The sequence below is a fragment of the Bufo gargarizans genome, chromosome 7 (genome assembly GCF_014858855.1).
Source record: "Bufo gargarizans isolate SCDJY-AF-19 chromosome 7, ASM1485885v1, whole genome shotgun sequence".
In the NCBI taxonomy this organism is placed as follows: domain Eukaryota; kingdom Metazoa; phylum Chordata; class Amphibia; order Anura; family Bufonidae; genus Bufo; species Bufo gargarizans.
In genome coordinates, this window is record NC_058086.1 from 185,826,662 (window position 1) to 185,840,346 (window position 13,685).

The 13,685-nt window shown below is 41.9% G+C and overlaps 1 protein-coding gene across 1 annotated transcript in view; it reads right to left on the reverse strand.

The window, feature by feature from the left end:
• Positions 1-12,465: 12,465 nt before the first annotated feature.
• Positions 12,466-13,685, reverse strand: part of ARHGEF3 (Rho guanine nucleotide exchange factor 3) — a 45,298-nt gene continuing 44,078 nt past the window's right edge. The window contains exon 11 of the mRNA XM_044301065.1: positions 12,466-13,165. Within this exon, the coding sequence (XP_044157000.1) occupies positions 12,822-13,165 (344 nt within the window). The 3' untranslated portion in view covers positions 12,466-12,821. The remainder of the gene's footprint in view (positions 13,166-13,685) is intronic.

The following is a 13,685-nucleotide window of genomic DNA, read 5'->3' on the forward strand; positions in this document are numbered from 1 at the left end:
GACTTTGAATGGAGTGTCAGTGTGCATGAGAAATTACTGTTCCATTCAACATTCTCCCTACCACTGTTGTGGGAGATACTATAATGGTATATGAACTAGCTGTCAAATATATATATATATATATGCATATTAGAGGGGGAATATTGGTATTTTTGGAAAAACAAATGGCAGAATCTCACAGTATGACAAATTTTAAAGCCTTTGAATATAGAGAAACACTTTAAGTGGCTACCTTGAGTTAAAGTTGCACTAAATTTCAGGCCACAGTCTTCATTCCTCCATTTATTCTCAGACCCCCTGATATTCAGTTTTCATCTTGCTCCTGTTTGTCATTTCTCATAGGTGCTCGTCCCTCCCAGTAACATTCTGGATAGGAGTTTTTCGATGTCCAGGATGTTGCTGTCTTTACTAGCTGTTTTGTATCAGTACTGCTTCATTTCTAGACTGATATTTTCATACACAGCCCAGACACCAATCCTGAAGTGTGTGATTCTTCCACAGCTGTAGCTAAGGTTTTCTGCACCTGGTACAAAGCTTCATTTTGCAGCCACCCCCCTCAACCTCTCCAACTACAACTACATTGCGACATATGTCGCCCAACTTTTTTTTATAATGCATTTTTTGTAAATGTCATATTGCAGTCGCAGCATGTCGGAGTGCAACACCATTGACTATCATTATAAAAAATGTTGCGCAACACATCTTGCTGTGTAGCCCTAGCCTAAAGCTTAAAGAGAGTCTGTCAGCAGTTATAAACATACCGACAGTGCTAGGTAGAGGTGTGGAGTTTTTATTATAAGGAATAGTGTGGATATGAACTTTTAGGCTACATGCACATGATCGTGTGATAACACATTTTTTTTTTCTATTCACATGGCCATTGGCCACGTGGACCTCATTGAAATCAATGAGCCTGTTTTAAAGACCTTGTGGACCCATCTAACAGGCTTAAAAATAGGTTAAAATGCCATTCAGGAGTTAAAAATATATATCAGGTCCATCAGTGCAGAGCGAGTGTCAGCGTGTTCAAGTGGATGAGGTTTTTTTATTTTTTGCACCCAGCAAACTTAGGGACTAATTTATATTGGGGGCACTATTAGGGGCAATTTATATACAGGGGGAATTTCATATATAAGGTGGCACTATTGGGGGGGTGGGGGGTATTTTGTACTGTGGGAACACTATTGGGAGAGTTATATACAGGGGCACCATTGCAGGGATTTAACATACAAGTTGGCACTATGGGGGACCTTATATATACTGGGGGTATTATAGACCCTGGGAGCATTACAGGGGGGCCATTATAGATACTGAGGGTGTACTGAGGGCACTGCAGGGTTTGGGATACCAAAAAAAATAAACCAATTCAATTCAACAGGTGCAAAACAGCCATTAAATACGGAAAAATTGCCAGAAAATGGATGCACACATGGATGCAGAATGGCCATGAAAAACTAACTGAGGCCGTGCATATAGCCTAAGGTCTCATTCACTGCCCGTTGCACTGTCGGGATGGTGTTCTTTGGGTGATGTGATGTGTTGGGTTTGTGTCAGACATAGCGTTTTCTTTGATGGCCGAAAAGTTCACTTTTAGTCTCATCAGACAGAGCACCTTCCTTCATACATTTTGAGAGTCTCCCACAGGCCCTTTCGCAAACTCACAACGTGCATTTTTGTTTTCAGCTGACAGTTATGTCTTTCTTCTGGCCACTCTGCCATAAAGCCCAACTCTATGGAGCGTACGGCTTATTGTCATCCTATGTACAGATGCTCCAGTCTCTGCTGTGGAACTGCAGTTCCTCCAGGGTTACCTTAGGTCTCTGTGCTGACGCTCTGATTAATGCCCTCCTTGCCTGGTCCATGAGTTTTGGTGGACGGCAGTCTCTTGGAAGGTTTGCTGTTATGCCATGTTCTTTCCATTTGGTTAGGATAGATTTGATGGTGCTCCTGGGGATCATCAAAGATTTGGATATTTTTTTATAACCTAACTCTGACTTGTACTTCTCAACATTGTCCCTTACTTGTTTGGAGAGTTCCTTGGTCTTCATAGCAGTGTTTGGTTAGTGATGCCTCTTGCTTAGGTGTTGCAGCCTCTGGGGCTTTTCAAAAAAGGTGTGTATATGTAATGACAGATCATGTGACACTTAGATTGCACACAGGTGGACATCATTTCACTAATTATGTGACTTCTGAAGGTATTTGGTTGCACTAGAGCTTTTTATGGGCTTCCTAACAAAGGGGGTGAATAAATATGCACATGCCAATTTTCTGTTTTCTATTTTCTATTTCTAAACAATAGTTTTATTTATATATTTTTCTCATTTCACTTCACCCACTTAAACTATTGTGTTCTGATCCATCACATATAATACAGATTAACAAAACATTGAACTTAAGGCTGTAATGTAACAAAATACGAAAAAAGTCAAGGGGGGGGGGGGGTGAATACTTTTGCAAGGCACTGTATGTAGAGGCCGGCACCTCTTTATAATTGATGAATAAAAGGTGTCTTGGCCGCTTCACTATTAGATCACTAGGCTAGTACTGAGAGGAGAAGGGAAGCTACTGCGCATGTTAGTCCACCTCTGAATGCAGGAGGTGGTGGTAAACAGCAGGGGGCACTACCAGAGAGTAAAATGTAATGTCCATAAAACAAGCAATATTTTTACTGCATTTATATTGCAATAATACTTAATATCCTATTCATTGCATAGTTAGACTTTTTTCAGGATAACCCTTTGATAAGGTATATGTACAAAAGTTGTCCGGACTAGACAACCCCCTCATGTTTGAGCATGAAAACATCACTAGAGAGATTACTTTGTCCTTTTTTATTTCATTTAACCTTTAGTCACACCCATCACATGACAAACAATTGCTGTGTAGCACTGCAGCCTTTGAACTGAATGGGTTCCCAGTGCAACCCAGATTCGCCAAAACTCCAGCAATGCTTGAGTAATTCAGTATCATGTATTTTATACCAGTGATTTATATTTACCACTAGGAATTCCACATTGTGACCTAAATTTTTCATTACATATGTTTTTTCATAATATCAAAGCTGGATAAGAACATTCTGTTTAGTTCAACGAGTTCTTACCTTTCCGATCTATGTTTATATGCTTATGCCAACAACTAGAAACGCCCTTCCTTACTTTGCCTCTGCTTTTCCTTTAGAAATTAATTTACTTTCTAATCTTTGATTTATTTGAAAGTGTAACCCTGTCAGTGCTGCTGAAGCCTGTAGACCGCAGCCAAAGTAGTTCCTCAGTCACTAGTGCTACTCTAGAAATCTAAATACATAGATGAGTCATTCCAGACAAACTCTACTTAGTGCCAGAGACTCTACTAAAGTATTCCAAAGAAATCACAAAATAAACAAGAAAGGACCAGAGCTGCAGAAGCCATAACATATACAGTGTGTGCTAAAAAATACATGCTAGTGAAAGGATCAGTACCCGACTAGGGTTGTCGCAATACCAAACTTTAGATTCGATTTCGATACCACGCGAAAAAATAAAACCTCATTCCGCACGTTATGGAACGTCCGGCCCATAATCGAACAGTTCGCACCTATTTTTTGGGGGGGACAAGGTGACAAAAAAAAAAAATGAAAATCGTGCTTTTTAAAATTTATTTTCTGTTACTGCATTCACTGCATAGGAGATATTTTTTATATTTTAATAGTTCGCACTTTTTCGGGCGTGGCGATAAATAAACATATTATATATTTATTATTTGTATATTTTATATGTAAAATTGGGAAAGGGGTGATTTAAACTTAATTTTTATTTATTTATTTTTTTACTTTTTATTTAATAACTGGTTATCTTTTGATCCCTTGTATTATTCATCTATTGAATAGGACTTTACACTGTCCCTGTTGCCCTGTGCTTTGTGCATACGGCAGCAGGGAGCTTACCATGGCAGCCAGGGCTTCAGTAGTGTCCTGGGTGCCATGGTAACCGATCAGAGCGATGTTCTCTGATACTAGTATCTGTAAATGTCAAATCCCGGTATCGAATAGATAGCGGTACAAAAGTAGTGATTGGGTATCAATAATTTGATACCCGGTGCAACCCTATACCAGACAGCACACAATGGCCACCTGGAAAGTAAGGAAGGCTTTGTTCACTAAGCACTCTTTTGGTGTAGTTGTTTTTTTTTAACTTAACCAGGATCGGCGCAAAAAAATAAAAGATTAATGGTAAAGTCTCCTTTTTACATTTCACTGTGGTGTGTGAACAAAGCCTTGCAGAAGTAGTAGTATGGTTATATGTATTTTATCAAGACTACTTATCATATTTTCTTTCTCTAAATTTCTATATGGATGTCAAATATAAATGTGTTATCAGACATACTAGGCTCACCCCTGTAACCAGTATTTAGTTGTAACATTAGTAGTAATGTAGCTGCCAGGGCTTGGGGTATTGTCCAGACACAGAAAGAGGGCTGCCGCCCTGCTGGATCAAGGACAGAAGACAGAGGAGTTGAAATGGAGGAGGCATCTAGCTGGAGTTGCACAGATTTTCCACAGGAAGTGAGGTGAGCAGCAGTCTATGATTGTACCAGTACAAGTGATTGCCTACAATAAATGATGTTCCAAACCAGGTGTTACCTGGTAGTTCAATTGTACCAGGACAGTATGAGTGGAGTAAAATGTAAAATCGAATGTCTAAGGCTACTTTCACACCTGCGTTAGGTGCACAGACGGATCCGCACCTATAAATGAAAACGCTGGTATCCGTTCAGTACGGATCCGTCTGCATACACTTAGTAAAAAAAAGTCTAAGTGTAAGTCAAACGGATCTGTCCTGACTTTACATTGAAAGTCAATGGGGGACGGATCCGTTTACAATTGCACCAATATTATGTCAATGTAAAAGGATCCGTCCCCATTGACTTACAAGCAGCGTTTTGGTGTCCGCCTCCAGAGCGGAATGGAGGCGGAACGGAGCCAAACTGATGCATTCTGAATGGATCCACATCCATTCAGAATGCACTGGGGCTAAACTGATCCGTTTGGGTCCGCTTGTGAGAGTCTTGAAACGGATCTCACAGGCGGACCCTGAAACGGCAGTGTGAAAGTAGCCTAAGGCCTCTTTCACACGGGCGTCATGTTTTTTGCCCGGATAAGAGGCGGGTGCGTTGCGGGAAAATGCGCGATTTTTCCGCGCGAGTGCAAAACATTGTAATGCGTTTTGCACTCGCGTGAGAAAAATCACGCATGTTTGGTACCCAGACCCGAACTTCTTCACAGAAGTTCGGGCTTGGGATTGATGTTCTGAAGATTGTATTATTTTCCCTTATAACATGGTTATAAGGGAAAATAATAGCATTCTGACTACAGAATGCTTAGTATAATAGTGCTGGAAGGGTTAAAAATAATAAAAAAGTTAACTCACCTTCTCCTCTTGTTAGCGTAGATCCCGGTCTGTTCTTTAGCTGTGGACTGAATGACCTGAGGTGATGTCAGATCACATGCTCCAATCACATGGTCCATCACCATGGTGATGGAGCATGTGATCTGACGTCATCAAAGGTCCTTCAGCCACAGCTAAAGAACAGACCGGCCTCTACGCGAACAAGAGGAGAAGGTGAGTTAACTTTTTTATTATTTTTAACCCTTCCAGCACTATTATACTAAGCATTCTGTAGTCAGAATGCTATTATTTTCCCTTATAACCATGTTATAAGGGAAAATAATACAGTGAATAGACTGTCACCTAGAACCCATGCTTGAAAATCGCACCGCATCCGCACTTGCTTGCGGATGCATGCGATTTTCACGCAACCCCATTCATTTCTATAGGGCCTGCGTTACGTAAAAAAAAAGCACAAAGAGGAGCATGCTGCGATTTTCACGCAACGCACAAGTGATGCGTGAAAATCACCGCTCGTGTGCACAGCCCCATAGAAATGAATGGGTCAGGATTCAGTGCGGGTGCAATGCGTTCACCGCACGCATCGCACCCGCACGGAAAACTCGCCCGTGTGAAAGGGGCCTTAGGGATCCTTCAGTCGGCCTTATGTATTTTGCAGTCCGCAAAACACAGATCCGCAACAAATACGAATGAAATCCGTGTGCATTCCATATTTTGCGGAATGGAACAGCTGGCCCCTAATAGAACAGTCCTATCCTTGTCCGTTATGCGGACAATAATAGGACACGTTCTACTTTTCTTTGCGGAACGGACATACGGAAGCGGAATGCACATGGAGTAACTTCAGGTTTTTTTTGAGGACCCATTAAAATTAATGGTTCTGCATACGGTTCACAAAAAAACGGAATGGACATGGAAAGAAAAAACATACGTATTCATGAGCCCTTAAAGGGGTTGTCCAAGTTATATTTATTGATGACCTATCCTCAGAATAGGTCATCAATTTCAGATCGGCAGGGGTCTGACACCCAGCACCCCCGCTGATCAGCTGTTTGAAGAGAAGGCGCGCACCGTGCCATCGCTGCCTCCTCTTCATTGTTTACTTGCTCGTCGTTGCATCTGCAGCAGTGAGCAGGTGTAATCACACCCAAGCCGTCCCATTAATTTCAATGGGACAGCTCTTTCCTATATACTTGTATAGGAGCAATCTGTCCCATTAAAATGGGCAGAAGCTCCAATCCGGACATGTAACCCTTTAGATGCTGTGGTCAGTAGCGAACGCAGCATCTAAGTGGTTTACAGTGGATAGGAGCTGACCCCATGACTTCTATGGTACAGTTTTTTAGGCATGCTCTATGAAAGGTCAGGAGTGGGCAGATAAGCCGAGAATGAGATTGCAGGGCGCCAATGTCTTTGCATGGCAGCCTCAATTTTTGCAGGGCAGTCTGTAGATTTTAATGATACCATTTTGGGGTGTGTGACATTTTGCTCGCTTTTGTTAAAATAGTTTTAGGGTACTTTCACACTAGCGTTAAAGTTTTCCGGTATTGAGTTCCATCATAGGGGCTTAATATCGGGAAAAAACTGTATCCGTTTTGTTCTAATGCATTCTGAGTGGAAAGCAATCCGTTCAGTATGCATCAGGATGTCTTCCGTTCCTTTTAACGGTATTTTCTCCGGCCAAAATTCCGGAACACTTGCCAAATTCATTTCCATTGAAATGTATTAATGCTGGATCCGGTACCAAGTGTTCAGGAAATTGCCGCATTGACAGATCCAGTTTTCCAGTCTGCGCATGTGCAGACCTTTAAAAATGTGGGGGGAAAAAATTCGGATCCGTTTTTCCGGATGACATCGGAGAGACGGATCCAGTATTTCAATGCATTTGTCAGATGGATATGGAAACAATGATATCAGTTTGCATACAGATTTCCGGATCCAGCAGGCAGTTCCGGCAACGGAACTGCGTGCCGGAATCCAACAACGCTAGTGTGAAACTAGCCTAAGTGAAGCGATGAAAAAACTGCGAATATACACTTGTGTGAAGCTCAGCAAACCACAAACCATTTACCATATTAAAGAGGTTGTCTCAATGGTATTTATCATATAGACAAAGTTTAATACAAGGCCCTTACTAATGTATTGTGATTGTCCATGTTGCCTCTTTTGCTGGCTCGATTCATTTTTTCATCACATTATACACTGTTCGTCTCCATGGTTACGACCACCCTGCAATGAGCAGCAGTGGTTGTTCTTGCACACTATAGAATACTGCACTCTGGTGGCCGGGCTCAGGTGGGCGTGCATAGGCATGCCTGCGCAGCAGCTCCTGTCCCGGCCACCTCATATCGGTGCTGCAGCCGTGGCTGTAACCCCTGAAAACGAGCAGTGTATAATGTGATGGAAAAATGACTCCAGCCAGCAAAGGAGGCAATATCGAGATTCACAATACATTAGTAAGGGCCTTGTATTAACTTTCTCTACATGATAAATGCCATTTGCTGAAGTGAGACAACCCTTTAATGACTATAAATAAAAGTAAAAATGACATGTAAATAATGTACAGTATTGCTAATTGACTGGTGTGTTCTAAGTAACCTGCAAAAAAAAATGTTGTGTTCTATAGACAGACAAGTTCCGTGGTGTTGATAGTGGCAGAGAAGTGAGTAGCTGTTGGTTCAGCAATAATCTGCTTGCTTGAGGTTGCGATGCACGATTAACCAATACCTCAGCCAGATAGACGCAATGCCTTCTCATATGTTTGGGTAGCAACTTGTCATTACCATGACCTAGTCATCATTTTTCATGTAAACTGCCAGTTCAATTGATACGAACATATTAAATAACATATAATATGATATTCTTTATGGCCTCTTGTACTAGACAAAAAAAACAAAAACTGCTTCATTTTGATTTATGGGCATATCATAGGGAAACTCTTCAAGTAAAGCCTACTGTACCACCTGCTTTCTCCTCAGATATTAATAATTTCATTTATTGATAACTATATATACATAATGGTAGCAATAGCCGCAGTCTCCAGCAGCTCTTCTGTGCAGCATAGGACAAATCTACAGCATAGGACAAATAAAAAGCTACAAGGACAGAGACCAAAGAGAAGGGAGAAGGGATCTGCAGGAAATGGTGGTATGTGGTTTTTAACAGTTTGGTTATGATTTAAGAACCATTGGTGAGACATCACACTGTATGACCAACTTATATATATGTGCACAAGTGTTGCATGTACAGATGCCCTCCTCTACGGTGATTTACCTGTAGGCTTAAAAAATGCCCCTCCCCAATATTGTGCTGTGTAATAAAATGGCACTATGTAGGCTATGAGATATTTGTAATTTATTAGCTAGTTTTCTGGAATTTGTGTAAAGCCTCATTCGCACGTCAGTGTTTTGATCAGTAAATGTGAGCCTAAGGCCTCATGCGGACCGCAAAAACGGAAGCTGTTCGTGTGCCTTCCGCAATTTGTGGAACGGGCGGCACATTGTAGACATGCCTATTCTTGTCCGCAAAACGGACAAGAATAGGACATGTTATATTTTTTTGCGGGGCCACGGTACGAGGCAATGGATGCGGACAGCTTTTGCGGCCCCATTGAAGTTAATCGGTCCACACCCAAGCCGCAAAAACTGCGGCTCGGATGTGGACCCGAACAATGGTCGTGTGCATGAGGCAAAAACCAGGGTTGGAGCCTCCACAGACATAAGATATGAGGGAAAGATCCGCACCCGTTCTGTGTTTAGAGCCGCACCTGGTTTTGGCTCACAATCACTGATAGAAAACACTAACTGAACACTGACGTGTGAATGAGGCATAATGGTGATTTCTGTGACTGGTCAGCACACATATTCGAGTAATCTGTATGATGTTTTAAGGGGTTGTGTACTGCTAGTATACTGATGACCTATCCTCAGGACAGGTCATCAGTATCAGATTGGCTCGTCCTGTTCACTTAAATAGGACGAGCAGTTGTAGTTAAGGTTGTATTACACAGACCACTACTGCAGGCGATTGTCGGGAGGGAAGCGTTCCTTCCCGTCATTCGCCTGCTGGCTAGTGGAGGAGACCGCTGCTATTACATACAGCGATCTCCTCCACAGTATGTCTATTTTCTTTTAAGCAGATCGTGATTAGACACCGGCAAATCGTGATCTTTCAGCATGCTGAAAGATCATTATTGCCTGGTGAGTGAGCTCGTTCATCATGTAATTAGCGGCAGTATAAGGGTCCATTCACACGTCCGTTGTTTCTTTCCTGATCTGTTCCGTTTTTTGCTGAACAGATCTGGACCAGATCTGGACCCATTCATTTTCAATGGGTCCTGAAAAAATCAGATCTGGACCCATTGAAAATGAATGGGTACAGATCTGGTCCAGATCTGTTCAGCAAAAAACGGAACAGATCAGGAAAGAAACAACGGACGTGTGAATGGACCCTTATACTGCCAGATGATTACTACGAATGCTCGTTGGAGATAATCTGGCAGAAAATCTGCCAGTGTAAGGGCGCTGGCACACAGTACAGTTCTGACATGCAGTTAGGATGCAGTTTTTTATTGTAGCAAGCTGAAATTAATTAAATCATTCCCACAATGCAAAACACCAAGGTTTAACAAGGCTGCTAAACTGGCTAAATTGAAAACTGCATCCTAATTGCATGTCAGAACTGCACTGTGTGCCAGCACCTAATACAGGCTCAACACTGCACCACCGCTACAGGTTAGATGGCATGCAGATGATCAGCAGGGCTGCTGGGAGTCAAACCCTCGTCGATCTGATATTGATGACTTTTCCTGACGAAAGGTCATTAATATATAGTAATACTGCACAATCCCTTAAAAATCATAAGCAACTACTCCTCAAGCATCACCTAACTTTCTTATTATGGCACAATGGCCTGAAATGGTTACAGAGGGCAGTTCACAGAACACAACAAGTTGCCACAAAGTAAATGTGTATTTAGGCATGCAGATAATCGGTCAGACGCCTGTCAGATCTGCTGCCGGAAAACGACAATTATTTTTTTTTGGTGTCCGCACAAATGATCTATTACCCAATGAACAAGCATTTTGTTCATCATGTAATCGGCGGCACCTTTATACCACCAGATAATCGCTAACTAGCGTTCCTATGAATGCTCATTAGAGATTTATCTGGCGGATTTTTGGCCCATGTAAAGGGCCCTTTTTCTATTTAGAGGTGTTACTTATCATTGTAATTCTGCCTATGTTGATAGTGAGAACAACTACTGGAAAGTTACCTGTACAGAACAGGAGATCATGACTAGGGATAAGCAAATCGACTTCGAATGAAACATCCGAAGTCGGTCGATTCGCATAAAATTTTGTTCTAATACTGTACGGAGCAGGAGCTCCGTACAGTATTAGAATGTATTGGCTCAGATGAGCCGAAGTTAAATTGATTTCTGTAAAAACCCATTTCCCGAACTTGGGTTCAGTTCTAAGTGGTGCCTTGGAACCGAACCCGAGTTCGGGAAATGGATTTTTAAAGCAATTTATGAGGTTATGAATAACTTTAGCTCATCGGAGCCAAAGTTTCATCCGAAGTCGATTCACTCATCCCTAATTATGACCTATTATTACGCCAAATAGCCAGTGTGAAAATTGCAGGATTATATACATTTTTTAATATAGTAACATGGGAAATAAAAATTGGTTTAACATCAAAAATAATGATTTAAACAGGTCATTTTCTGATCACACAGAACACTTTCTTTTTTTTGCCTTGGCTGACAAGGGGTTGGAAAGGGGCGTGGCTTAGTGGTGGAGGGGCGTGGCTTCAGATGCGCCAAAGTTCAGGTTTACTATTCTAGCACAAAAAAAGCCACCTAAATGGTGGTAGAAACAGTCTAAGAATGTGCCAGATTTATCTTCCGGTATCAGGAACTATGATAAATCAGGAGCATTGTTAGATTGTGTAGTCTGTCTAAATGTTAGACCGTATTAGTCAATCTACCCCACTGTGTTTCTACTGCAAGGCCTTAGGGGGTGGTGCATGACACAGGGGTTCAAAGAAAATATATGCACTGCCCTCCCAGGTCCTGCCTAATGTATAGCACAGTGTATCAGCTTTGCCAAAACTGCTCCTTTAAGTAAAATAATTTCTCTCTCTTGTTCCTAGAATGAATCTTTGCAGACTAATTTAATAGCGTTTCCGATGTGTGAATCTGAAACAAACATCCAATTAACCAATAAAAATTATTGGTAAATTCACTAGGCTGGATCATAGTAACAGTTTTCTGTGACATTTTGCAGATACATAAGTTAAAGAGTTATTCCCCTCGTATACCAGAGTATGCCATAACCTTATGATCAGTGAGGGTATGATCTCTAGGACCCTGCTGATCCCAGGAACAAAAGGGAAACCGCTCCGACAACAAAACTCCTTAAGAAGGGGGGTTTTATATTGATGATCTATCCTCATGATAGCTCATCCATATCAGATTAGCGGGTGGCCGACTCCCAGCACCCCTGCCCATCAGCTATTTGAAAAGAGGACAGCACTCGTATGAGCGTTGTCTTCTCTTTGCTGTTTACCTGCAACCGCAAGGAGGTGTAATTACAACTCCACCATCCTATTCACTTCAACGGGACAGCTCTTTCCTGTTCAAGTGAATAGGATGGAGCATAGCTATTGAAGTGAATCGGGGTGGATGAGCTGTACTCACACCTGCTCGCCACTGTAATTGTGACGGCGAGCAGTTAAACAGGGAAGAGAAGATGCTGTTGTCTCTTTAAACAGCTGATCGGCAGAGGTAACAGAGTAAGGCCCCCAGCCAATCTGATATTGATGACCTGAAGATAGGTCATCAATATAAATTTAAAAAAAAGCTGGCAACCCCTTTAAGTGAATTGGGCTGTGAGCAGGGGAAACTGTGAAGGAGTTCTCATTCGGAGAATCAGTGGAGGACCGGAAATCAGGTCTCCCCTGATGATATGCCATCACTTGTACTGGTAAGACCCTTTAGCTAGCACAGGGAACTTTTTCTACTTTCTTGATATCTTATCAAGATGTTCCTTATTTTAAAAAGAGAACTGAGGCATTTGTACTAAGACACAGTGTTAATTTGTAGAAAAAAATAGTACATTTTTTTTCTTTTTACAGTAAACATATATTTTTGTATATGATACACATATAGACAGTAGTTTAAAAGACTCTTCTTGACAGCATGCCGGTGGAGCTTTCTGGATAGAAACAATCTATCCCAGCCAGCGCACAGCTGATTTAGAAGATGGGGTAGGTGCAGGTCCAGCTGGCAGTTACAGCCGGTTGCTACAGTACTGTTGTCCATGAATACTACAAGTCTCGGTGGCGACCTCCGTTATAAAAGTGCTTCTCTAACTGCTCCATAGGCGGAATGCAAATACTGTACAGGTAACAAGCAGTTAAATTCCAGGTTTTGTCAAACATCGCTCTCAACGTGCTTGCTGTGTATGCTACAGTCCGTCTGTTCCATCTGTTCACAGTCCATGCTGACCTCACTTGTGTCCATACTGCAGTCTGAGATACTATCTGAGTGGTCCATTTGTTCAGACCTCGTGGTCGGCTGAGGATCACTGCTTCCCTCTGCCGATATTAAGTGTCCTTCTAAAGGCAGCAGGTTGTCTCCTCCAGAACACAAGACCGACTCTTTGGCCTGCCGGATACAATTCAGCCACTGTTGCTTGTTGAAAGTGTCATTTGCTTGAAAAGAATGAGACTGGGCCTGGGGACCATTCTTGTAACCTACTCTGAAAAAGTTTTTAACTGGAAATAGAAACATGAAGAGAAGACTATTAATACACTATGCAGTTTTAATGATTTTTAAAGTCATGCATATTTATGAAACACCTACATCTAGTACTGAACAGGGATCCTCGCTCTAGATAATGGGGTTCTGTACAAATAGTGTTTCACGACAAAGAGCACTTCCCAGGGGTCTGTCCCACAGCTATCAATGATACTGCTATTGCTCTCAACTGTTTTCCAGATGCATTCACTTGAAGGTAGCTGAGATGCAATATGAGACACAGCACACATGGACAAAGGTGTAACTGTGCCTAGTAAAAGCTGAAGGGTTTGCAATGCCCCACCAAGTACTGCTGCCTCTTTCTTCTCATGATCAATGGAGGGCCCAGTGGTTGAACCCACAATTAGGGATGAGCGAATTGACCTCGGATAAAACAGCCAAACTCGATTCGCATAATACTTTGTTTGAATACTATACGGAGCGAGCACTCCGTACCATATTAGAGATTTCGCAGATTTCGCATAATAACTTCATAAA